This window comes from Ammodytes marinus (genome assembly GCF_949987685.1).
Source record: "Ammodytes marinus genome assembly, chromosome: 20".
Classification (NCBI taxonomy): domain Eukaryota; kingdom Metazoa; phylum Chordata; class Actinopteri; order Uranoscopiformes; family Ammodytidae; genus Ammodytes; species Ammodytes marinus.
In genome coordinates this window covers 20,442,791-20,468,952 of record NC_137224.1, presented here as the reverse complement: position 1 = coordinate 20,468,952, position 26,162 = coordinate 20,442,791, and the positions used below count along the sequence as shown (strand labels likewise).

At 41.4% G+C, this 26,162-nt stretch overlaps 3 protein-coding genes across 7 annotated transcripts; all 3 read left to right on the top strand.

The window, feature by feature from the left end:
• Window positions 1–11: 11 nt before the first annotated feature.
• mettl9 (methyltransferase 9, His-X-His N1-histidine) lies at window positions 12–4,489 on the top strand (the record flags this gene model as incomplete). 5 transcript variants are annotated; one of them, XM_080049448.1, is made up of 6 exons in its annotated part: window positions 12–152; window positions 407–568; window positions 1,560–1,750; window positions 2,239–2,448; window positions 2,776–2,960; window positions 3,063–4,489. In XM_080049448.1, 5 exons carry the CDS (start codon window positions 473–475, stop codon window positions 3,293–3,295), a joined length of 915 nt encoding a protein of 304 aa, XP_079905574.1. In that variant the 3' UTR covers window positions 3,296–4,489. The 5 variants fall into 5 exon arrangements, with proteins under 5 accessions (XP_079905574.1, XP_079905576.1, XP_079905577.1 ...); XM_080049450.1 differs by having other exon boundaries at window positions 13–152; window positions 429–568; XM_080049451.1 differs by having other exon boundaries at window positions 42–156; window positions 472–568.
• A 454-nt stretch (window positions 4,490–4,943) lies between these two features.
• LOC307266750 (ER lumen protein-retaining receptor 2) lies at window positions 4,944–12,319 on the top strand. The gene is made up of 5 exons (XM_080048849.1): window positions 4,944–5,199; window positions 7,181–7,281; window positions 7,580–7,738; window positions 9,995–10,247; window positions 10,786–12,319. The coding sequence occupies exons 1-5, from the start codon at window positions 5,109–5,111 to the stop codon at window positions 10,818–10,820; spliced, it is 639 nt and encodes a 212-aa protein (XP_079904975.1). The 5' UTR covers window positions 4,944–5,108; the 3' UTR covers window positions 10,821–12,319.
• A 2,039-nt stretch (window positions 12,320–14,358) lies between these two features.
• LOC307266884 (NADPH oxidase organizer 1-like) lies at window positions 14,359–25,639 on the top strand (the record flags this gene model as incomplete). Its single annotated transcript, XM_080049002.1, has 9 exons — window positions 14,359–14,500; window positions 22,889–22,982; window positions 23,090–23,170; window positions 23,268–23,340; window positions 23,539–23,722; window positions 23,811–24,019; window positions 24,105–24,212; window positions 24,581–24,698; window positions 25,033–25,639. The coding sequence occupies exons 2-9, from the start codon at window positions 22,908–22,910 to the stop codon at window positions 25,637–25,639; spliced, it is 1,455 nt and encodes a 484-aa protein (XP_079905128.1). The 5' UTR covers window positions 14,359–14,500; window positions 22,889–22,907.
• Window positions 25,640–26,162: the final 523 nt, after the last annotated feature.

Genomic DNA, 26,162 nt, shown 5'->3' with positions numbered 1-26,162 from the left:
AAGTGCCCTGATGTTGTTGTAATGGGCAGGGATCGCACGGGGGAAAGACAGTGTGGATTAGTGTAAAGAAATTAGTGAATACAATGGATTCGCGAAACTAAGTTGGCGAGTAAATAGCAGCGGGCTTTTCTTAAATCCCCCCCACCCCTCAGGTTTGTGTTTGTGTGTTGTCTTTGGAGCTGCTGGAGACATGCCCTGTCGTGTTGCTTTACAATTGGCTGCCATTACCTTCTCTATGACCATCTAATATTAAATACCGGTACTACACCTCCAGTACTGGCCCAGTTTGCTCGCTTTCTTCCAGTCAGACTGCCGCCGTTCTCTCTCTCTCTCTCTCTCTCTCTCTTTCTCTGTGGGCTCTCTCTATACTCAGGCTTGTTGTTGGTTCATTATGTGTCACCTACAGCTGAAGACATTGGTTTTTATAGCCTGGCTCCTGGGTTACGTCGCCTTCCTGTTTTCCGTCAGGAGGATGTGGACGGGGAAGTACGTCCGCAGTCCGTTGGCCCGCTCGCTCTTTACGAACATGGTGACCGAGAACGAGGCGGCCGCGGTGGAGACGGAAGAGGTGAGTGATGTATTACCTATCAGTGCTTCTGTGAGGTGGATGAACTTGGCCGGGGGCTGTGGTCAAAGAATGTGAGGCCGCGTCTTGTGAATGCACATAATGTGTCTACCATTTTCCTAATTACAAGCTTCAAAGGTTAGATTTGTGCCATTTTTTTAAAAGGAGAAAACAATGTTTTATAAGTTTTACAGTTCTATATTCAAGACATGTACAAACTAACCACAAAAGGAGAGAGAGAGAGATTAAAGGAAGATAAGAAAAAAGAAACATGAATGGCTGCAATCTACATGCTTAAATTACAGTGAGGTATTTCAAGGTAGGTAGGTAGATAGGTAAACAGTGCAGGGCGTAGATGGTCCCCAAACAATGAAACATTTGTTGGGTGCCTTGGCGTTGTGGAAGCATATCCACTCTATCTGTATGATTATGATCAACTTGCTGAGCCATTTCTGGTCGCAGGGTGTGTGTGTGTGTGTGGGTGATTTCTAGCCTGGCGAAACCAACCTTATCTTGTGCCAGCTTCACATTTGCTAACCCTAATATGAATGAAAACATTAAATAATTTGTAGTGCCATGAAACCGATAATCCAGTCTCAAAGGGGGAAAAATGAGAATGCAAATTGTGACCTTAAAATCGAATGGAGGATTTGGAGAACCGTGACACCCCTACCATGATGGGGCGACTGTTGGTAGAGCGGGTCGGCCGATGATCAAAGGGTTGGATGTTCGATTCCTGCCCTACCACCTGTGTCATAGTTGTTGTGTCCTTGGGCAAGACACTTCACCCACCTTGCCTCGTGTGAATGTTCGATAGTTAGCCTGCTATCGGTGTATGAATGTGTGTGTGAATGGTAACGTGGGAATGGAAAACAGGTCTCCCTTGCAAAAGAGTCTTCGGTCTCAATGGGATATACCTGTATAAATAAAGGTTAAAAAAAAAAAAAATATCCTATGTAAATCACCCCCCCCCCCCCCCCCCCTGTTGTTCCAGTGGTACCGCTGCCGTCCTGACATGCTGGGTGAGTCTCTGCAGCCCCTGTTTGTCCAGAGTAACCTGGACACTGGCACCAAGGCTTTCCTCAAGAGCAGCGTGGAGAAGTCTGGCTGGATGTTCACACAGCTCTACCACTCCTTTGTGTCCACGGTCCTCAGCCCTGTGGTCTCACGCACCTCCATCAACGGGTGAGCACTCCAGCTGCACAGACTAGGGAACAAAACCATACTTGGATTCTAATAGATACAAAAAAATTCTATCAGATTAGATACTCGTTTTCAAAGGCATCGATACCAACAGTGCTGTCTTTGTGTCCTCGTGTTGACACAAAACCTCACAGCACCGACAGCAACTAGACTGAAACAGTTCCTGGCCTAAGCCTACTAACCATATTTTATCAGCAATGCAAATGTGTCACAGGTGTAGCTTACTTTTTTCACTACATCTCTAACCTTTAGTTATTTATTTTTAATTCGTGCCCCTTTTTTTGTGTCATATTTCCCCTCGCAGTATTGAAAATGGTATTGAGTATCAAGTTTGAAATTCTAGTATCGTGACAACTTTAGCACAGACACACCTCTCCATGTTATACCTGCAGCCTGTATCTCCCTCTGACACACAAACTCTCTCTCTCTCTCTCTCTCTGTCTGTCTCTCTCTCTCTCTGTCTGTCTCAGGTTCCTGGGTCGGGGCTCCATGTTTGTGTTTTCATCCGATCAGTTCCAGCAGCTGCTCCGTATCGAGCCCGAGTGGAGGGCGGACAGACTGCTGGACCTGGGGGCCGGGGACGGGGGCGTGACAGAGGTGATGGGGGCCCATTTCACAGAGGTCTATGCAACCGAGGTCTCTGCGCCCATGAAGTGGCATCTTCAGAGGAAGAATTACAAGTGAGTCTGATGTACATTCCACAGCCCATATTCCATTTCCAGTATAACAACCTCTTAAAGTCATCCTCAGCGTTCTTTTCTCTCATAGAAATACTGTTCTAATTCTCCAATGAATGCCTCTAGCTTCCACTTCTTCCACAGCTGTTTGGAATAGCAGTTCAACCGTGAAATCGGTGGTCATTTTAGGCCGATTATACTCAAATGTTTTCAGCACTGATAATTCCCATTGAGTAATATCATAGGTTTTCAGCTTCATTGACTGTAGCTCAATCTTATGACTTAAACCAACCAAATCAATCATTTTTTTTTTCTTTCTGTCACGTCCAGGGTGCTGGGAATAGACGAGTGGCAGCAGACCGGTTTCCAGTACGATCTGGTGAGCTGTCTGAACCTGCTGGACCGCTGTGACGACCCTCTGGCTCTCCTCGGGGACATCAGGCGCTCGCTGGTCCCCAACACGGGGAGACTGATCCTGGCTGCAGTGGTTCCCTTCCAGCCCTATGTGGAAGTCGGTCAGTATAGGACAATCACAACCACTGGCCTCAAACCTATCCAATTTGACACTTTTCTGTTTTGATTTAATATAAAAACAATCTCTTCCTTTTGTCCCTCAGGTGGGAAATGGCAGCGGCCCAAAGAACACGTGAGAATCAAAGGAAAAAGCTGGGAGGAGCAAGTCACCAACCTGTCCAATGAGATGTTCCGGAGGGCGGGCTTTGAGGTGGAGGCTGTGACCCGGCTGCCATACCTCTGTGAAGGGGACATGTACAACGATTACTACGTCCTGGACGACGCCGTGTTTGTTCTCAAGGCCTCAGCGGAGGAGAGCTCAGAACTGGCTCAGTGAATACCATGTGCAGTGTGGGACTCCACTGTTGCTGCTGGAACGATTTTGGTGCAATTCTAACAAGCTTCATTCACAATACACAGTATTTTTTTGAGTAGAAAATGGTGAGTCAGGTTTGAAGCTCAGGTACTGTAGTTACTAAATTAAACAGCCATCTTGTGTGCCTGTGATACCTCTACTCTTGAAGCAACAAAAAAAAAAATGAACTGAATGGCAGCTTGCCTTTATGGAAGTGCCAATGAATATCAAATCTTCTCAGACATATCAACATGTCGTAGGCGTTTGTTCTATTAAGTCTAATTTGTGGGAATTGTTTACTGTCATACGCTGTTATATTAATGGTTGAATCTTTGTTGATTTTTTTTCACTTAAATGTTCTCAGTATATAATGCAGAGGACCAGTGTACTTTTGATTGTGATTCTTGTATTTTAATTTGTTGAAGATAATTTTACTGATGGCAAAAGTAATGAGGCCTTCTCCAAGCAAGCCTATATCCTGTAACTTATGTTAAACAGAAGGTACTGGGGCCACAGGTGGCCAAATCTTCAATGTTTAAAGCTGCATTTATTGATTTATCCTTAAGGGGGCAGCAATAAGCAAAAAAAAACGACTGATATATTACTAGGTACCAAAGTTGGTATGGCAAAATTGTTTGCGATCTGTTGCATATTTACAATTACAGAAGCAACATTACCATGATTTTTTTGCAGTCTAGTTTCTGGCCACCTGGTCTCCCCCTATACTTGAGAGAAATATCTGGCTCTTTAGCTGCTAAAATGCTGCAATACATTCATCAGGTAGTGTGCTGTTTTTAGCTGAAAACAGATCCTTGCTGTGACAAGCATTGTGAGCCTTATGAGAGTGAAGTGGCTGGTTGACATGAAGTCATTTAAACCATTTTAAATTTGAAAACATTCTGATCAGTGCAGATACACAGAAATATATAGCTTAAGTTTGCTAACATTACATACGCTACTGGTCATACCAGACCAAGTAAGGCTGTTGCAGCACCCCCAGTGTACTGAACCGAGCAAGTGTGAAATAGCTTTTGAATATGTTCTTTTTTGTAAGATGTTATTACTTACATGGTCTCGCTTTACATTCCTGTTGTGAACGTAGGATGTTACTGCACAAGGGACTTTACAAAATGTGCCACAATAAATGCAATGTTTGTATTGAAGAAATAAAATGTGCGATCCAGAATAAAAATATATATATATGATTTTTGGCTTTCCTGTGCGTTTCATGTTCCCATGTTACAGGGAGTTTCACATAGACCACTGCCTGTAATAGCCATAAGGTAATAGCTAGAAGAAGTGTGAGCTCATCTCGGCAGAATAAACCACAAACGCAAAAATTATATAATTTCAACACAGATGTAATATTACAGTATCATGTGACATAAAGTATTTTCTCCACATAACTTGCGTGCTTTTCCTCGTGCATTCCCTTGTAGGTTTGTACGAGGCGACTACGAGCTCTGAGCTGAAGGGGGAACCTCGGATTTACCATCTCGTCCAGGGAGCTTGAAGGCGTCACTCGCACTTGCATATTTTATGCAAATCAAGCATCCCTGCGTTCTGATTGGCCGAGCGCAAGCAAGTTTCCTCGTGTTGCATTGGGTACCGTTGTCCTGGCCACGTCCCTGAGCCACGTCGCTCTTCGCTCGCCATTTTCCCATCTTCTGAAGCCAGAATCATTATTTTCTAGTGTCACGGTGCCACTCAACGCTGTCAGGTCATATATTAATAGTTACGGCAGGCGAATTGAGCTCTTCACAGAGTCTTGGATCGGTCCACTTCGGCAAAAAACATGAACATTTTCAGGCTAACCGGCGACCTCTCCCATCTAGCAGCCATCATCATCCTGCTGCTAAAAATATGGAAAACCAGGTCTTGTGCCGGTGAGTAGCCCCAACGTTATACTTTTACCCTACAGTCATCATATGCCTTGCATACAACGTGTCCTGTCATGTAAACTCAAATGTAAACCAGAGGAAACTGTCACTTCACCTATAAGTTGGGAGTGTATAAGATAGCACTCGGCTAACATTAGCTAGCTAGCTAGCTAGCTAGTATCGCTGGCTAGTTATTTCTCAGACTGTCACTGATACGGAAATGTTGGGCTACGTGGAGACGTCAAACTTGATTTATGCTCTCGTTGGGGAAGAAGTACTCGAGCAAGCGGGCAGTTGTATTGCTGCTACATGGGACCTGAAGGTGCAGATGACCACCGAATTTGGTAGTTTGCTATGTTGGGGCCCTCGTCATTTCAATAGTTGGACGCTGGACCCCTCTCTGTTATCCCCACGCGTTACGTTGTTACGTTTGCCCACTCCACCGTGACCTATGTGACGTGGCTGCACCCACGAGCTGACAGTTGGAGATGCAAAGTCAAGAGGGGTTGTTGTGTGCAGCAGGGGAACATCAGCTGAGAGATACACACCGTGCTGCTATCATGATGGAACTTTGCTGCTGTGCTCTCCTGCTGTTCCAAAGGTTAGGGCTCTATCACTGCTAGGCAAGTCACCTGAGATATGTCACTCACAAGCATACGCGATCTAAACAGTTGGATATTGGACCTAAAACGCCAGTACAAGAAATGAACCGGCCAAGGCTGTGTATCTGATGTATTGCGTTTGGCTTGTGGTAATGTAATAGTGATCATCATAGCCCCCTCCTCCTGCTTTGCTAGTGGGTGTGACTGATGGGAGCTTGTTGTCACTTGCCAACACAGCAGGTAAACAAAGGGATTAGTGCAGGTGGGGAAGACGAGTGTGGTGTCCCTCTTGAGCATACACAAACTGACACTGCTTTTATTAGGGGGATGCATGCAGCGTATATTTGTAATGCTGCCACGTGTTGCTAAAAATAACTACACTACTACTAGTACAATTAGATTGCAATTTTAAAAATGAATGAACAATTTTTTTTTTATTGTGTCATCATGAAACTAAGTGGCCCATCCCACACGGGATTACATGACACCGATATAAAAGAAATCTCATCAACCGCTTCTGATTCCAATGTCCACACACACAGTACTCTTCTTTGCACAAAATGAAGAAAAACGTATTGTCGCCACCACAATATGATAGAACAACCTATACACTGTACAACTACAGCTAAACAATTCACAACATGAAACAAAGCTATTGGATTGGATTTTATATAGCGCTTTTCAAGGCACTCAAAGACGCTTTACAGGGTTCCAGGTTCCATTCATTCACACACAGTCATACTGGTCATACTAAAGCTATTACCAGTAAACACTCACAGAGAAATTGTCGATGCATGATGTTCTTTTAGCCCATGCTTGTTCTAAAAAGTATTTTAAGAAGGTTTTATGTTCAAACAGCCACGCTAACAAACTAATCTGTTTCCTGCCTCATCTCTTTCACTTCAGCTTTGCTAAATAATCGGAAGGTTACTTTGCATGTATTTTAATATATGGACAATACAAAGCAACATGGTGTTTCATCCGTATTGTCCGTACACACAGGCTGACATCAGGAAATGAACCTTAAGGAAATGAATGAAACATGCAGTGGGCGTAGACCTAGACAGTAGTAGTAGGAAGCTGTGGTGAAGACTGACAGGTCTGTGGTTTACTCTGAGTGGTTGCGTTTTGGATAGAGATGTTGCTGTGTGTTTTTAAACGACATCACTCCTTGAAGTTTAAGCAGCAGGTTTAATAGTGGACCAGGGGGAGATGTAGCCTCTACCTTAACACATGAGCAAGTCACATTAAAGCTGGATGGATAGTCTGCCCTCTAGACAGCAGAATATTCAGGTAGCTCTCTGTTTCAACGTGGGTTTTGGATGTAAACCCTTATCATAGTTGGGATGTTTTTGAATGTGCTCTACTGTCTCTCCTCCTCACAGGTATTTCTGGGAAGAGTCAGCTCCTGTTTGCCTTAGTGTTCACCACGCGCTACCTGGACCTGCTCACCTCCTTCATCTCTCTCTATAACACCACCATGAAGGTAACTCACTTCACTCTTACATCCTGTGGCCTTTTTCTTTTTTCCCCCACGCACTAAACACACAGCGCCGAGGCTCCACTAGAACAGCGTTTAAAGCCTGACACGCCTGTGTTTGCTAAAGGACCACGTCGTCCAGCAAGATATAACTGACTTGTGAAGAGATCCTACATTTTTGCTGCACCGTGCAATGACAATGAACGGGTTGTATTCCATGCTGTTTGACTGTATTAAAGGCACATGGGAGTGTATGAATATTGATTATGATGTTTTGTACGGTGCTGCTGTGTGTGTCTTTCAGGTCATCTACATTGGATGTGCGTACGCCACCGTGTACCTGATCTACCTGAAGTTCAAGGCCACGTATGACGGTAACCACGACACCTTCAGAGTGGAGTTCCTGGTGGTTCCTGTCGGGGGCCTGGCTTTCCTGGTTAACCACGACTTCTCTCCACTGGAGGTCAGAAACACTCCATTCACACACCACAGAAGCTTATGGCTGCGTTCCAATACCCATACTTTCTGCTATTTAGTATGGTAGAAAAAAAGATTTAGGATGTCCCAATTCTTGTGGTCGATTTAGTATCTAGATGATACTAGATCCGACTGAGATTTTTAATTGTTGAAAATGCTATTTGGGCGATTCTGACCCACAATCCACTGCGTACCGGAAGTGGCGTCACATCGATGGAGCCTCTATATGAATAGCAAGAGGCAAGATCAAGGCACAATGTTATGATGAAAGTAAAGTAAAATTATGTCTTAACTGTAGCATACTGCATCATAACTAGAATATTTTTATGGTCAGATGTAGTATGTGGAATAGAAAAAAGAAAGAGTATGTGATTTGGAACACAGGGCAGATGTCTGAATGTACAGGTCAAACACTGATCTATTTGAAGTTGTTATTTTACCAAACAAAGCTAGGTTTCACATAATGAACATTGAACTCCCATGTCACGTGTTTGGTCGTTGTATTGCCCTTGTTGCCAGTGGGTGCAACATGCTGCATTTCAAACTAGGGTTTAGTCAGGTAAGTTAACCTTAGCGGTTAGGAGTGTACATTTTGCATACCAAATCTCTGCGTAGTTTGTATAGGGATGCATTCATTCTCTATTTATCAAAAAGCTTGCATGATAGCTACTAGGCTAGGATTTACAACTGCTTCAAGTGTCTTTAACACTCAACGCGATTTTTATTGGCAAATTTGAAACACAAACCGATGAGGATCTCTGATTAATTTGTACACACAGTGAGGGTTTTCTCACAAAGAAACAGCCCATACACTTTTACCATTAGAAGTTTCAGTGCTACACTAATACTCATACACGTGAATGTCAGTTAATACATAGGGGAGAACGGGGTAATCTTAGACACTTTTTACATTTGCTCCCCTCTAAGCGGGCTAAAATCACTAAAATGTACACATTTCCCATTAATTCAGGATGTTTCCTAGAAATGGGCATTAGCAGAATTTATTCAAGACAAAGGGCAGTGAAAATATGATTGTTTAAAAAAAAAGAAGTTGTCATGTGTCTCACTTTACCCCAGCTGTGGGGTAAACTGAGACAGACCAGAAAAATCAAGGGGGTAAACTGATCCACTTACTTTTTCCACTCTGAAACTACCATAACAACACAAATTGTAACAGTTAGAATCCTGACAGCTAGCTTGAAAACCAAATATTACAAAACAAATGTCTTACTAGTAACAGAATTTGGTCAATTAAGCAAAACATTTTTCTAAACACTTGAAAGTAACTCTTATCAAATACAAAATATCCTGTAATTCATATTCAATAATTAACATTCGAATAACGGATAGAACCAGTTAGATTAAAACACAGTCTGGGGGTCAGAAAACAGGACCCTCAGAGCCAGCTAGTGTCTGGGGGTCAGAGCAAAGGACAATCAGAACCAGCTAGAACAGCCTGGGACTCAGAACACAGGACTAGACCCAGCTGTCTTTTTCTTTATCTTTTTAGTCTTTTTCTGCATTTGTTTTATTGGGATCATTCATTGAATAAAGACATATTTCTATTGATGTTAAAGGTCACTCTCCTGTCCCCCACATACATATGTGCCAAACCATGCCCATGCTGACACCCCTTCAACCATCAACCCCCACCTCCAGCCCACATTGTCTTTTTTCTTTTCAAACTAGTCTCCCTGCTACCTAAAATATAATGGATTCATTAAAAGAGGGCACAGACACTGTCTCACTTTACCCCACAGCATTTGTCTCACTTTACCGAGACATCTGCCACAATTTGAGAAAAACCTACCTCTCTCAGCAATTCAGGCTAATCTTCAGTTATCATCATCACATGGTTTGATATGTTGGTAGTTCATCAACATGTGTGATAGAAGTTTTTCTACCAGAATCAATTTGATTAGGCACAACAATCGATTAAGTTGACAGCAAGAACAATTACTTTTACATGCAAAAAATAAATTTGTGGAAAAAAAAAACATGCTTACAACATCACCATGAGGTCCTCTCTTTCATGGCCAAGGGGAAATGAGAGGGGCTTGAAAACATATATCTCACATGACCAAAAATGTGTTCGGTGTCCTAGATACTGGGGGTGTCTCACATTAGCCGATGTCTCACATTCCCCCGTCCTCCCCTACCAGTGCTCTTTCCCTCTCAGAAATGTTCCTCTATTATTTTCCCCACTAACGCTCTAACGTCTTCCTCTCGGTTTTTGTCCCAGATTCTGTGGACGTTCTCCATCTACCTGGAGTCGGTGGCCATCTTGCCCCAGCTCTTCATGATCAGCAAGACGGGCGAGGCGGAGACCATCACCACCCACTACCTGTTCTTCCTGGGCCTGTACCGCGCCCTCTACCTCATCAACTGGATATGGAGGTTCTACTTTGAGGGATTCTTCGACATGATCGCCATCGTGGCCGGGGTGGTGCAGACCATCCTCTACTGCGACTTCTTCTATTTGTATGTAACCAAAGGTGAGTGCTGCGGAATTTGTATTAATTTATTTATTTCATGAAACACTGTAAAATTGTGAAAGTCTTTTGCTCTCAAAATCACTTTTTTATCAATATCTGTGAGTAACTCTTCACAAACCACTACATCTCCGTACTGTGTCTGGGCCTATGCTTTGTAAACGGCCATGTTGTTACTGTGGGCCCCATGTTTACATACCCTTTGTTTACATACCAATTTACAAGGCCTAGGCTCTGTATTAACACCAGCTTTTTCTGCAGCACACACAGTACAGACAGTTAGCAGATCATGAGGAGATATTCACTGATCTTGACAAAGTGATTTTGACAACAAGCGTACTCCAGAATCACTGACTTAAGTTGTAACCCCTGTCTCCATCTGTGAACTGTCATTGTATGTTACCAGGCAGCAGTTTATTTTATTGCTTTATACATTGCATGTGCAGTCATGTCAATTCTAAGTGAGGTTGACTATGTGTTCTTGGTGTTTATAAATGCTGTCGGCCTGTGTGTAACCTAATGTGCTCCTGTCTTGTTTCAGTGCTGAAAGGAAAGAAGCTGAGTCTGCCAGCTTAAAGTGCCAAAGAGGAGTGTTGTTGGCAGACTGATGGAGGGGGGGGGGTGAGGAGTGGTAGTGGACCCTCCACCTCCAGCGGCCCAGTGTAAGATGCCTGAGACAGAGAGCACCTTTTCTCCTGATCCACAAATCAGCTGGAATCAGAACACCTGCACAGGCTGTTCCACGGCCTTTTGGGATTTCTGTTTGACGCATCTTGCCTTAAACTTTTTTTATTATTATTCTGTATAAAGAAAGAGAGAAAAAACAGCGAGGAAAAAGTTTTCTACAGAAAAAAACAAAAATGTGTACTCTGAAAGATTTGACACATTGTGATAAATAAGAGCTGAAAGATGTAAAAAATTGCCTCTGATTTGGCATTGTATGATATTGAAGCGGACTCTCTTGTGGTGGGATATTATTGACTCAAGCGTTTGTAATAGTATTTGCAAAATTGAAAATAAATGTGCATTGTTTTTTTTCCTGGATACATTTTTTTTTGGGGGGGTGGGAGGGATTTGTTGGATCCTCTAAAACTTAGGTGGTCAAATTATCCATGTTTTGCTCTTCAGTTTTTTGACCACTATGCATTCCCATGTCTGAAGACTTATCTCATTTAGTTCCCCATGCCCTTGGTAGTATATCAATTCAATATCAAACCATATTATTTAACATTCTCAATTTCTTATTCTCATTTTTGTTGTTGTTGTTCAAATGCCTTCATAATTGACCAGTATGATTTTCTTCTGTGCAAATGAAAGTAAAAGAGATGCCAAAGAGCTCTCTTCACTGTAAATGGCTTTCTTCATTGGAATACGCCCCCCCCCCCCCCACCTCTAAGTATACACCATTGTTCACTTTAGACGGCTCCTTTCCATGTTTGAGATTAGTGAATCCACTTGTATGTATGTTCATTATCACAGCAGAACATTGGAAGTCTTTAATTACATTTTTTTTTTTAGGTGCCAATGTATTTATTTTTTATCTTCTCTGTGCTTTCCAATAAAACAGTGCGTAGAAATTGTCCACCTGTTGTATGTGATGGAAAACAACAGAGTAACAGAGCACAATCCTAAATAGTCCACCAGACATTTCTGCTTCACTTTTTTTTATAGTTTTAGCGCAAAGCATTCCAAGTTTTCCCTTCCATTTCTTTTACTGGAGCTTTTGCATGATGTTGCCACCACAAATAAAATACTTTATATGGGAAATGCTTGTCTCAATGCTGTGGTTACCAATGTATAGGCTTAAAATAGTATGCCACTGGTTTAACATGGTATGGCTTTTAAAAGTTAAAAAGTCAATGTAACAAAATATTTTTTAATATATGAAGTTTTCTTTTAAACTGGCTCCTACTGGATCCCCCACAATACAACTTGATCACCAATAGAAGAGTATTTTACTGAAATTGGTATGGTAAAAAATTATATCACTTTGAACTTTTAGAGTTGACTAAGCAGTTTTAATGGCATTTTAGTTTAAAATGATGTGGGTGGGGGAGATGCACTTCTTTTTTTAATACAGTTGAAACCAGAGTATGGTGCAGTACAATGATTAAAGGCCTACTTCACCGGTTTGAATATGAAGGTGTATTGAATTCTGAGATCCTATGTAGTATAAATGTGCAAAAAAAATTTAATTGGTTCATCCTAGCCTGAGAAAATCTTACTGTGACATCACAGTAAGATAAATATAGGGTTAAAAAAAAACCTTACTTTGTAAATATGACTGTGATTTCTCTTACTGTGACATCACAGTAATATTTACAAAGTAATTTTTTTTTTAACCCTATATTTATCTTACTGTGATGTCACAGTAAGATTAATATAGGGTTAAAAAAACACTCTTTCTGCCTTTTCTCAGGCTAGGATGAACCGATTTTTTTTTTTTTTTTGCACATTTATACTACATAGGATCTCAGAATTCAATACACCTTCATATTCCCACCGGTGAAGTAGGCCTTTAATGTGTGATCTATTGGACCCCTAGTGTTGTGGCTTGATTATGAAGACATAGGCCACTGTGTATTTCTGTGACACACATTTTCAATTAAAATACATCAAAATAGTTTCAAGTACAATTTATTTTATTAATGTAATAATTCAGAGCTCTTTGTTCTCTGTTGTAAGTTGTATTTGTTTGTGGCTGGGAAAATGCATTTGGGAACACAAATGTATTCGCTAATCGTTCATAGATGTACATTTTGCTTTTATTTGCTGATCACACAAAAGGCATTTAACTCTACTTTGAGATACACTTTATTCCACACAGTTGGCAATGTATGGGAGCCCAAAGAGTTCATTTTAAATTACTAAAAAGAACAAGATGAAATATGAAACCCAAAATATTATTTACTTTTGTGTGACTCAATAATTTAGTTTTTAATGCAAATGTCGCATAGTCAACCTTTAATTAAACCTGCTCAGGTGGTTCTCGAGTGCTGATACAACGTTGCCCCACTAGATGGGGTCAGCTACCTTATTCATGTCACAGTGTTATACGGTTCAGTTCACACATTTTGACTTTGAGAATTTTGGATGTGATAACACAATAGGATACAAATAGTATGTAACACTATACGTAAAGTATACTCTGGTTGTTTCAATAACTGTGTGAATTAACTCGCAACTTCAACGTCTATTCTACACGTGCAACCAACTTGTTGCTGAGTTATGCAACTATTTTGCACTTTACTCAAGTCAAGAGAGTTTTTCTATCTTGGGGTTTAGATCCAAAAAAATCTCATAAACAATAGTATTTTTACCCTGCACTCTGCATTGAACAAAAATAAATGTTTTACTTCCTAAGTTGTCATTTTAAAATTAAGATCCCCCTCACTCACCCTAATACTTATGTTTGATCAATATATCACATTCTGATGTTATTATTTGCACAACAGACCCCGATATATTTGCACATTTTGAAGACTTGAACCAACTGTGCATTGTATACATTTTAAGAAAGATGTTGTCCACACTGATAGCGGATCAGGATACTGAAAATTATTGTCACTGATAATATATATATTAAAAAAATAAAATTAAAAAATCACTAGAAGTTGTTCAATTATTAAATCTTGTGTCATTTGAAAGGGTTGTGCAACTAAAGCATGAAGCATAACTGAGAAAGGGACATAGTTGAAGTGGGATATAAACACTGGACAAATCATCTTTGAAACCTCAAAGCATAGATGTCGAGGAAAAGCTGCACCCACCACTTACCAGCTAAATGTGACATGATCACAATGACAAAGCTAAGTATTATGGTATAATTAAGTACAGGCCCTCAAGTATTAAGGGCCTGTAACCTATTGTTATCCACCATACTTCTTCTTACTTGTTCCGCCACATTTTCTAGCTCTATCTCCTCCCACACCACTCACAGAACGTGTGTCCCCACCCCACGGGGAAATAGTATCCCCATATAGGGTTAGGGCAAGTGAGTGACGTAGCAGACATGTTATGGAAGCTAAATAGTCAAAAATCACTTCCGTCCAACCACAGTACTCCCGTCCCGCCTGGGTGGTGTTGTCCAGCCAGGGTGTTTGTCTCCGGGACAGCTGGACTCTACTCCCACGGGGTGTGCTATTATTCAGTTTTTTTTTGATTTTCCACAAGGGGGGCGCTGTTATTAAGGCCTGACTGAAAAAGTTTGAGAGGCCACGCCCCGCACACTCCGATTGACTCGATTTCTCACACAGGTAGGCCTACACTTCAGGGTGCTCTACAAAAAAGCCTCTGGGACCATATAAGTCCGTCTGGGAATATTTTTCGCAAATTTTAGCATAAACTGAAAAACAGGTTTTTAACCACAACTTTCTCAAATTTCACTGTATCGACACCAAATTTCTCACGAAGCCAAGGATGCGGGGCTGGCAGTCGGTGCCTGGGGGGAGGGAGGGCGTGTCATTTTCTGCCAGTCATTCCAGAACATTTTGACACATGACATAACTCAAAACACTGTCAAGCGGTTGACAATAGCCCCCAGGCTGCTCAGCTCTTTTACCTAGATTTTAGTGGAATCCACACAGGCGCACACGTACAGTTATGAAACAATAAGTGCCGTAGAAAGGAGAACAAAATAGTTGACAGAATGTCCGTTCTACAGAAGTGCTAGACAGAAAAGACAACTCTAGGCAAGGCAAGGCAAGTTTATTTCTATAGCACAATTCAGACACAAGGCCATTCAAAGTGCTTTACAGGGGCAAGATTAAAATACACACTACACATTAGAAAAGCAAATGAATAAAACATTTAAAAGCGAATGAATATAAATAGAACATTAAAATAAAATACAAATTACAGGTTAAAATGGAAAAAGAAACGTCTTAAGACTTTAACTAGCACTTTTTTTTATAATTTTCAGATACGGTTTGCTACCATTTTAAATCTGTTTATGACGTGTGTGTGTGTGTGTGTGTGTGTGTTTTGTTTGAACAATACACGGGTGTTACCTACAGCCTATATGAAACATAACAGACAGCTACTGGAGAATGCAGAGTTTCCAGTTCCTGTCAGGCTGTCAACACAATCCTCAACATTAAACAAGACATAAATCTAAATCCAGCAGTGCCATCAGCTCAGAACAGGCAGAAACCAGTGGGACCCAGGTACATCCATCTCCTGTTCTCAGCATTGAGGACACCATTACAGTTTTTTTCGATTGCTTAAGCACAATTTTGAAAACAGGGCCCGATTTTTCAAAACATTAGACACAATTAGCCTACCAAACACTCAATTACCAAAACACCTCAGACCCTTTGCAAAATGAAATACTCTTTTCAAAACTATACACTATTTTATAAAAAACATATTTTGTTACCATATGAAACACACACTTTTCATATGACTTAATTCTGTCTGAACCAGTTACACACTGCTGTTGCTAACCTTAAACACTTTTAGTAATTCTACTTCTCAGTGATTTGAGTAATGTATAAAAAGTACACAGAGAAAGTGCAAATATACAATAAGTTCACCAAACACTTGACCAGACCAATGCTGCAGACTGAGGAAAATATAATACATTTTTCTCCATACACCCAAATCAGTCAACATGGAAAATCACAACCAAACATGTGTGCAGTAGTCTGCATAACACTGTTATCCCAGCAAACAACAACACACATACAATTCTGTATCCAGTACTGGTTAAAAATTACAGATAATACTGTATATACATTTAAAAAATCTGATAAAGGAAACATAAAATACAGTTTAGAAAATACTAGACATTATCTCTTCGCCTAGCTGGATCTGTCCAGTGAATTTCATCCACATCCTTCCACCACCATGCAGAGAAAAACTGGATAAGGAGAGTATGGTGGAAGGTATAGAACTGTGAACTGTGGCCTGTGGATGGTGTAGAAACCAGTTCTGGACCAGAGCAGCATGGTGGAATGACACATTGTCCCAAATGACAATGTATTGCGTCTGGTGCATTTGTTTACCTGCTCTGACTATGTTTTGCAATCAGTCTAAAAATGTGAGTATGTGAGGTGTGTTGTAAGGGCTAATATTGGCTTGACAGAGGAGGACCCCATCTCCTCTGTGGATTCAACCCCCTCACTCTCACTGTTATTCTGACTCCTTCCATTTTGGTTACTGTAAAGGCAGGTGAACTTACCTGCTGCATTTGTGTAGTGCTTGAACCTGATTGGAGTGTCTAGAATAAAGCAATCATGTGTTTGTGCATTTGGGGGTTGTGTTTACTGACTGGCTCATGTGTTTGGTAGTTTGACAGTCAGTGCTTTGGAATTGCAATGAGGTGACATCATGATATACTCCTGTGTCTAATGTGTTTAAGTGTGTTTAGTGTTTTGCAAATCACTGTGCGTATTGTTTTGCAAAAAGTGTGAGGCTGACTTTGTGCTTATAGTGGTGCATATAGGGCCAATGGTTTGCTTCTTGAGTTTAAGGTTTTGATAATTGTGTCATACTTTTGATTTTAGTGTTTGTGCAATCGTAAAAAACTGTAACCCTGACCAAATATTCAACTCCATTTGCAGGAATGCAGCCCCAAACGTGCAATGAACCTCCACCATGCTTCACTGTTGCCTGCAGACACTCATTATTGTACAGTCTCCGGCCCTTTGGCAAACAGCTGCCTTCTGCTATGTTTCTGTGCATAGTTGAGCTGCTTGGCCTTGTTTCCATGTCGGAGGTATGGCTTTTTGACTGCAACTCTTCCATGATGCAGTGGATCACTTCTGGCCAGACAGTAGATGGGTGTACCTTGGCCCCACTGGTTTCCATGTTACACGTTTTTCGACATGTTACATTAAGTTACTACAAAACTGAGACATATTTATATTAGTCCTTAACCATGGACATGCAGTGTAACTGTAACTACATGTCAATGTTGGGATGTGTGTGTGGTACGGGTTAGAATTTTGTGAAGATCACAGTCACATATTTCATAAGCAATCTTGTCCATGTACAACATTTTATAAATTGCATGTGGGTAGCAAAGGTAAATCAAGAGTGAAAAGGGTACAAATAGTACAAGATAAAAGTATAAATAGTGGAATGAAAAAAGTGGGAGGAAGAAATAGTCATATCTAACAGTGTGTGTGTGTGTGTGTGTGTGTGTGTGTGTGTGGGGTGGGGCAGTACAGTACTTTTACTTAGGGGTAAAAAACATTGTGGAGCGTTGTACATGTAGTTGGGGCACGAGGGAACCCTTCACTGCTGGATACTGCTTCACATGAAATGGAAGACACGCATTTCATCACCCTTAAACTTTAAATGAGTCAGTCGATTTGATTTGATTGCATTAGCGGTGTCCATGTGTGTGTGTTTGTGGTAAATCAGCCCCACTTTATTTTCTTCTCGCAGTGTCTGTGCACACGCTGGGGCTGCTGCAGCATCCTTGCACTGCCTCACAACAACACAACAACACCTGGAGACTGTATCCTCCCTCGCACAAAACAAAGCAGAACATTTCGCTCCTTCTGTTGCTCCCGACTAGCCTGGAAAAAAAAAGACCTGCAGCTGGCAAATAAAAATTTGCTCAGCTTGTTGGACTGGACACGATCCATTGGAGCTCATTAACTGTGTCGGAACATGTCAAAGCTGCCAATCAAATCGTCCTATCTGATATGGGCGGGCCAGAGCCCCATACATAGCTCCGGGGCGGGCGTAACTGGATGACGACAGTGCTGTGCATGCGCCGCTGAAGCTGTGAAAGTAAACAGTAAGCTGTGGATATGTTGTTTGAGTTTGAAACGGCTTTGGCTTCTACACTTAACGATTTGGAAGATGGCACTCAAATCTTCCATTGTGCATTCAACTCTTCAACAAAACAACTTTTTAAAGTCAATTGAGAGTTGTCCATTAACTTCTCTGCATTTGTTTCTCAGAGCAGGGGCGTATCAAACTTGTTTTTATGGTTGGCAAATATCTTCAGTTAATCGAAGCAAACTGACTACAAAATGAAGGTGTAGTCAAAAGAACGATGTGAAGAGGTCTGAATAATAATGTTTTAACTTATATTCCAGAGGATAGAAATGTGTCACACCAAAAAAATAAAGAAATAGCGTTGATCCAATAAACAAATTTAAGATCAAACGTCTGCATGAACTGGGAATAACTTAAAGGCCTACTTCAAAAAACGTACTTTGTAAATATTACTGTGATGTCACAGTAAAAGACATCACAGTAATATTTACAAAGTAAGTTTTTTTTTAACCCTATACTTCTCTTTCTGTGATGTCACGAGAAAGAGAAATATAGGGTTAAAAAAACACTCTTTCTGCCTTTTCTCAGGCTAGGATGAACCGATTTTAATTTTTTTCGCACATTTATACTACATAGGATCTCAGAATTCAATACACCTTCATAGTCACACCGGTGAAGTAGGCCTTTAAGTAATTTCAACATTGCCTATTTTTTTGGTGACTCATGTTCCTCAGAGTGTGTATAAGGTGGAGATATTTTCAGTTGTTTCTGTGTGATAGTCTGTGGAATAAGCACGAGACTTCCTGGTATTTATTACAGAATTACTGTGTGTTTACTACTGCACAGCTTCCGTGATGACAGCTATTAAGAAACGTTTTGGGAGGCTCTATCCGCTGACTCCACCTTCTTACCACTGAACCACATTTACAAATTTACAACTTTCCTGGTAAGTTTTAGTGTCAATATCTTCAGCTTCCTTGTAGTTTGAGTTTTTCAATCGTTGTTGGGGGTTGATAAGTTTTATGGCTCAATAACAGTGTCATTGACATCTCTAATCTAATCTAATCAGTACTTCTGTGCAACCAACTGTTTGTGTTGTTAAGAGATACACATACCTGTTTGTTTTGTCCAGGATATTATCTTTATCTACTACTGAAGAATCTGTCTTTTCCAGTGTCAAACATCAGCAGTGTCTGTTTTTGTCTTAAGATCACATGCTTCTCTGAAAGTGGAACACATGAAAGCAGATCAAATGACTCATTGCTTCACCAAAGTCTTTGGAATTGAAACCAAAAAGAAAGTTGATAGCTTTCCTGAAAATCATTTACCCATTGTGCATCTTCTCACGTAGCACACATATACACCCTGTGGTTTTGGCAGGGTTTGTCTCGCGCTGTGCTGAGATCCCATAAAGTATGATTCATGTCACACCCTCACCTGTTTGGTTTGTGATTTTGGCTAGGTTCTCTATTTTCCTTATCTTGAAGAAACAGGGTTAAACAAATGTTTGTAAATGCAATCAAAGGATCCATGCAAATTCAAGCACTAATCTTGTTTCCTCCTTGTCCTTTTTTAAGATTAAGAGTCTCCCTTGAACTAAAATGGACGATGTTAGGATGCTTCATCGCTTTAACATCTATTTCCACTGATGAAGATGCAGAGCGATCTGTCAAGGTTAAAACTGGCATATACTGTACGTTGTCGCGGCAATAAAATACTAGTTTGTTTAGTTAGGATGAGAGTTGGCAATGAAATACCAGTCGATGTTGAACAATGAACAATGTTCAAGTAAAATATTGAAGATCGTTAATGCTTGCACGCACAAGCAGAGTAACAGTTATGAGTAGATATGGCGCTTTTCCACTGCAAATGTAGCTCTACGAAGACTCAACTCGACTCGGTTTGGTAGCAGCATGGGTCATTTTCCACTGCAAATAGTACCTCCTGAATGTGGGCGGTCGTCATACAAAGGGGCAGAAAGCCGACTGCGGAGCCAAGTAGCAAAGCAGAAATTACGAGCAGTTGTTGAACTATCAACTGAATCAACCACCAAAAATATGGATGAACATTTTTTAAGAAATACCCCCCTTGTATCTGTTTGCTAAAAGAAGTAGAAGCATATTGCTACGGGCCATTAAAAGGGAGGATTGTTGTCCTGATGTGTGACTCTGACTGAATTTCTGACTGAAATTTTAACATTATTTAGGTGGAGGCTTCAAATAAGCCCATCGGGTTTTCTGCCTCTCCCTGCACTGTATGTTATTTGTATTCTTTGTGTATGTTTCTTTTTTAATTGTGCAAATAAATAAAACTAAACTAAAACTAAACTAAACTCTGCCACTCATCCCAATGCACGTAAACATGCATCATAAAGTTGACTGTTTAGTGCTTGTTTCAGGATACGTGATTTCAAATGTAAGCCGTGTCTCAGCCTGAATCATTTATTGAGGTAATCAGTGCAGTCCGAGGCTTGTAATGTAATTAGGTCTCTATCATTTATGTCCCAGCTGGCTACTGTAGACCATGTAGTTGCTAGCTGCCCTACATGTCTCCTCTCGTGTCGTGTACAGTTTGTTTAAAGTTACATCCCCAAAAACCAACACGGGTGAGCTTAGTGAATATATGGACATTTCATTAAGTTTTTTTTTTTTCGGATCTGTGATGCAAATCAAATGAAAGACAGCCAGAGAAGGCTGCACGTGGCAAAACAAAATACACTCGAAAAGTCCCGGTGCACCTGGGCAATTTCTCTGACATTTCAATTGTCAGTTATAAGGCCGGCCAAACAAAGACCTGATTGTCTTGAAGCCAGAAAATAATTAAATGAAATGAAATAAATGATGCTATGTGGAAAATCCGGCAAAAAAAAAAAGTTTTTCTAGAGAGGATGTCCTTGACAGATGGTGCTATTTATCAAACTGATTGGCAGATGGGGATTCATCTGTATTAATTAACTGTGAACTGATCCTCACGAAGACTCTTCCTCTGTGTTGATGCCACGTGGAATGTAGCCCACTGTACGTGCGCATGTGTAACAGAGGAGCAATATTACAGAAGACAGAGTACTTATGAAAAGTATACAGTTACAGTACAATATGTAATTTCTTGCAGTTTAAGGACATATAAATGTCCATGGATCTTTTGTAAAGTGAATTTTTCACAGCCATTGTTGGATAGTTTTGTTGCAGTGATATGGTCATGACTTCTTTAATTTGGTGTGTATGTTGGGGGGGGGGCGGAGCTGATCAGCTTTGATAGGGAAACAAGCACTTCACATGTGCATTGTTTCCTTTGATTCTGGGAAATGCTGTCAGTTTCAAAATCCACTAATCATCGTTGTTGTGACCTCAAGGTGTGAAAAAGAATGTGTCAAGGACATGTTCTGTTGATATCTCGTTTAGTCCTTTCTCCAGGATGAAGAATCCCAAAGAGTAGACAAACACATTTTAGAGATTTGATGAAATACAAACTGAATGACTGCTTGTCGTTTGTGTTTTGTGCATGTAAAGACTGTGTTGCTCTCTGACTGTGTTGCTCTCTGTGCCTTTGCCTGCTCTTGTGCCGTCAACAGACAGGCCAAAAACCCCAGTCATGGTCATCTCTCTCGGTGTGGGAAAGCTCACGTGGCTTTACACTCAGGTGCTGACATGTTGTCGGGGCCGTAGACAAAGCTGGACAGTCCTGACCTTTGGCTCCACAACGCTGTGTGTGTGTTTGCGTTTGTGTCTGGTAAAATCCTGGCATCGCTTCAGACAACGCCCACGTCCATCTTATTATTGGTGGGGATAACCCCCCCTCCCTCACGTGCAATCCTCACTTTGAAGAAACACCTGTTGCCCCCCCCCCCCCCCCCCAACAGACAGACAGTGACACACACACACACACACACACACACACACACACACACACGCACAGCTCTCCACACTAGTTCCTGATAAGGGATATTGCTGCCAGATATTGCTGCCAGATGACAAGTGCCAAGTGCACGTGCAAAATGTGAAAAACAGTTATTTATTTACTGGAGTTCAGGTTACCAGGAAGTAGGTGAGGAAGACAGGGGGGGCACATATTAGCTTGCTTCAAATAAATAATTCACCAAGAGAAATAAATCACCCAGAGTTATTTTTTTTCAAGCAGGCAAACATGTTGTTCAATGTGCTCATCAAAATTGAAAAGTTGAAAAAGTAGCTGTGGGCTACTGTGAGAAATATACTCATGCAAAAGGAATTGTTGACATTTCCTGCAACATTATCCTGCTTCCAGTTTTTGTGCTAAGCTAATTGTCTCCCAGCTGTTTGTGAGTTTCATTTGAACCTGCTGATGAGAGAGATGTGTGTTCACAAAATGCTTTGGCAATTTGTCACACAATTGGTAGGTCAATATTTGTAAGTCAAATACAATATCCCACCTTTTTAATAACTTGAGATTAATGATATGACTGTATATGGTGTCTACGGGGGTGGAGAATTTTTTTTAGCCCATCATCAACCAATGATGTGAGAAAATGATTAATATAAATATAAACACTAAATAATGGATCTTCTTAGTTATTTACAGAAAACATTGTCAGTCATTACTCGTGCAAAAAAAGTGAGTCTTTTATAAAGGCCTGTTCTGAATCCACCAAGGTTTTTGTTGTTTACATATGTTCCCCTGTAAGCTTGTCTGTAGGTATTATGTCCATGAGGTACTGTTATTCCAGTTCTTTTACATTCTCCATCATTATCTGTGTGACAATTATGTCAATGATACCAGATCCAGCCACTAAGCATCCTCTGGGGGTTTTCCCCCTCACAACTCCTCCCTCCCCTTTCTGTGAGGCCTATATCTACACTCCCTGAGCTGACAGAGCAACAGAGGCAGGTCAGCCATAAACTGAAGAGGTCACTAAAGTAGCTGTTGATTCCTAGAACTTAAGACACCAAGAAGATGGCTGGAGAACAGCGCTTGGTAATCAGTGTGCGGGTCATTGGAGCCGTTCACAAGGACACGCCGAAACTCAAGGTGAGTCAAGACCTCCAACAAGATTCTTTTTTAACTGTCAAATGTCTTTGTTGTATTTGAGAATGTTCCTCATGGTCTCTGATCCTTTATGTTTATTCTCTCCACAGATGTTCATGATGTCTGTGTTATGGTCTGACGAGACTGAGGTGGTGGTTTACAGGTCCTTCCAGGACTTCAAGAAATTTCATGTAAGTCCAAAGAAAAAAGGGAAAGAAAAGTGTGCTGTTAACATTGTATGACTAATTTCATATTAAAAAAAAACATTATCTTCCCTTTTTCAAACAGGGAAAGCTGAAAAAGACTTTTCCTCATATGAATCCTCTTAAGAGAAATGACAGAATGCTCCCCAAATTTAAGGGTAAGATTAATTGCAATGTGTCTGATTACTTACATGGTGGTATTTAAATGTTTTTGTGTTAGTATAGCCAGGCAGAAGTTTGAGATAAAGAAGACTTAAACAGTTTATTGTATCTGGCTTATGCTCGGCTTTGCAAATAGATGTTCATCATCTTATCCGTCTCATTTCCCCTCCCCTCCTCTCCTCTCCTCTCTCCAGGGAAGGCCAGGAGGATCAGCCTCCAGCAGAAAGGATCCCAGCGATCCGTCCAACGCATGAGGTTCCTGGAGAGCTACTGTGACAAGCTGTTGAAGTGTGAACAAGCTGTGACCCAGAGCTCAGGGGTCACACAGTTCTTTCTACCCAAAGACCAAGACCTGCAGCCAGACTTCACCAAGAACAGGTATAGCTTTGTCATGTCAGTGTTCAGGTCAAAGTATGCGAGAGGTTGAAAGAAGTTGTCTTTTCAACATGACTTCTCTCTAACGCAGCATCATGATCCTGCTGTCTGACGATCTGTCTGATGGCTCGAGTGGAGGAGGGGGAGACGTCAGCCGCCAGCATGCAGGCAGCGTCACTCACCCGTTCATCAGCCAGACTTACCGCTGTGTGGCCCCTTATGAGACAAAGGATACCAAGAATCGTCTGTTTAAAGTTGCTGTGGATGAGAAGCTGGATGTCCTGATCAAAGACCCTGCAGGTCAGTGCCTTTAGCTTTCACACAGTTTTTGACAAACCATTCATTTCTTACATGCTGCTGACAGTAGGGTTTACTTCCTCTCCAGGTTGGTGGCTGGTGGAGAACGAGGAGAAGTGTTTGGCTTGGTTTCCTGCTCCCTACCTGGAGTTGTGTGACGCAGAGGAAGATGATGACGAAGTATTCCAGGCAGGAGGTATGATATGTACACAGTTAAACTTGAACGTGCATGTAGAGTACACACTTGTTTCTCAGAAATAAGTGATATAATTTAGGACACTTGATAACATAGCTGTAGGCTACTTTTGTAGGGCTGACAAGGGTGTTAGCTAAGTTGATGACAAATAAACATTCTTAGAATATTACTGTGAAGCCTTGTTGTTACAATCAACCAACAGTAGGGAGCACTCTTTACCAACTGGAAGATAACATGCACCTGTTAGCTTCTATTAAAACTATGTATTTACAGAGACAGTGTTTTAGTCTTGTGTTTTCTACCACATGTCTCAAAGCAAGTTAAGCGTTGTTGTTTGAGCTTGTTGTCTTGTTGTTTGTGTTCTTCAGGCGTCCTGTACTGTGCTGTGAGGAGTTATTTGACCAAGGAAGATGACGAGGTGTCTGTGCCCATTGGTTCTGTGGTTGAGGTGCTGAGGAAGTCTGACAACGGCTGGTGGCTCATCAGGTAACTCAATCTTATCTGTCTGCACTGCAAACAGTGGAGAGGAGAATAAGGAACGCGTTCTAAATGGTTGTGATGAAGCGTTCATCAAAGCTCCTACAAAGTCTTTAATGCAAACACTTGACAAACTCACTATTATCTATCCAGAGTTAGACAGGTAATGGCATAAAGTGTATAGTTGTATCATACATTTCTCAGTACATTATTAGCAAAAGGCATATACTGTATATGTACAAGTTGCTCAAATGAAACATGTGTGTCACCATGGTTTGCATTCTGTTGCATTAGAATTGATAGGTTGAAGTTAATTCTCTTTTCCATGCATTCCTCTCTTCAGATTCAATGGAAAGGGAGGTTACATTCCCTCCATGTATCTGCAGCCATACAACAACCCACGGACAGGCCTGTACAGCCTGCAGAGAAAGCTGCACAGCTCCACTCTGAACCTGGCCACCAGCAGGGGGCCTCGGGCCTCTTCTCCAGCCAGCATCCACCAAGAAAGCAGCCCACAGAGGGATTCTGCAGGTCAGTCTGGAGAAGAACCCATTGAGCCTGGACGTCTCCGAAAGGCCAGATCTCTGGATGTTCTCTCTGAGACCTGGCCACAATCACAGATGGGCGCCTCGACTTCAGGCGACAGCACACGTAGAATAAGCGACACAAGCAGCGAGCTCAGCTTCTCTGGCATGTCTTCAAGCAGCGATTCATCCTCTGATTCAAAGGAGGAGGTGCTGCATGAGCGCCCAGATCTCAGCCTCTCCGACCGCCGCAACTCCAACACCGAGAGCTCTGGATCCATCATGTCCACCTCAACCGCTCCCAGGGTTCCAACCAGACCCAGAACGGAAGAGATCCTCACCCGCTGCACCACCATGACCCGCAAGGCCGCCCTGGCCACCAAGACCAGGCTCCACATCCAGCCAGAGTCCATACAGAGCCGCTAGTCAATGACACTTTACACTACAACTCTTGGACTTAATAATAATGAAATTGACTCTTTTCTATTGAAATCTTAAGAGTTACTGTCTTCAGGTCAAATATTTAACCTGTTCAACTCCAAAGACCAATCAATGGGTCCATCACTCAAATTAGTCTCAGGCAGCATTCGTCATGTCTCTGTTATACATTGTTCCTTAGCAATAACTAAACAAATAGCAGCCTCGACAAGACAAATGCATGTCTGTCTAGAAATGTGAGGACATGGAGCATGGCATCACGTTTGAATGTTTCCCTCAGTCAAAATATAATGTAGCTTCAATGAAGCGTTGGTACAGCAAAACATATGAGACATTTTCATACAGAAGTTAAATTAATATATTTAATACTTTTTGAAGCCACTTAAGGGGAAATTCACCAACATTTTTGGAGTTAAATAGTTCAAATATTTACACTTACTGTACCTGTATTCAATGTATCCCTGTTTTTCCTTTATCTTTTATTTGTGGTATTAACATTCATAGTAGACAT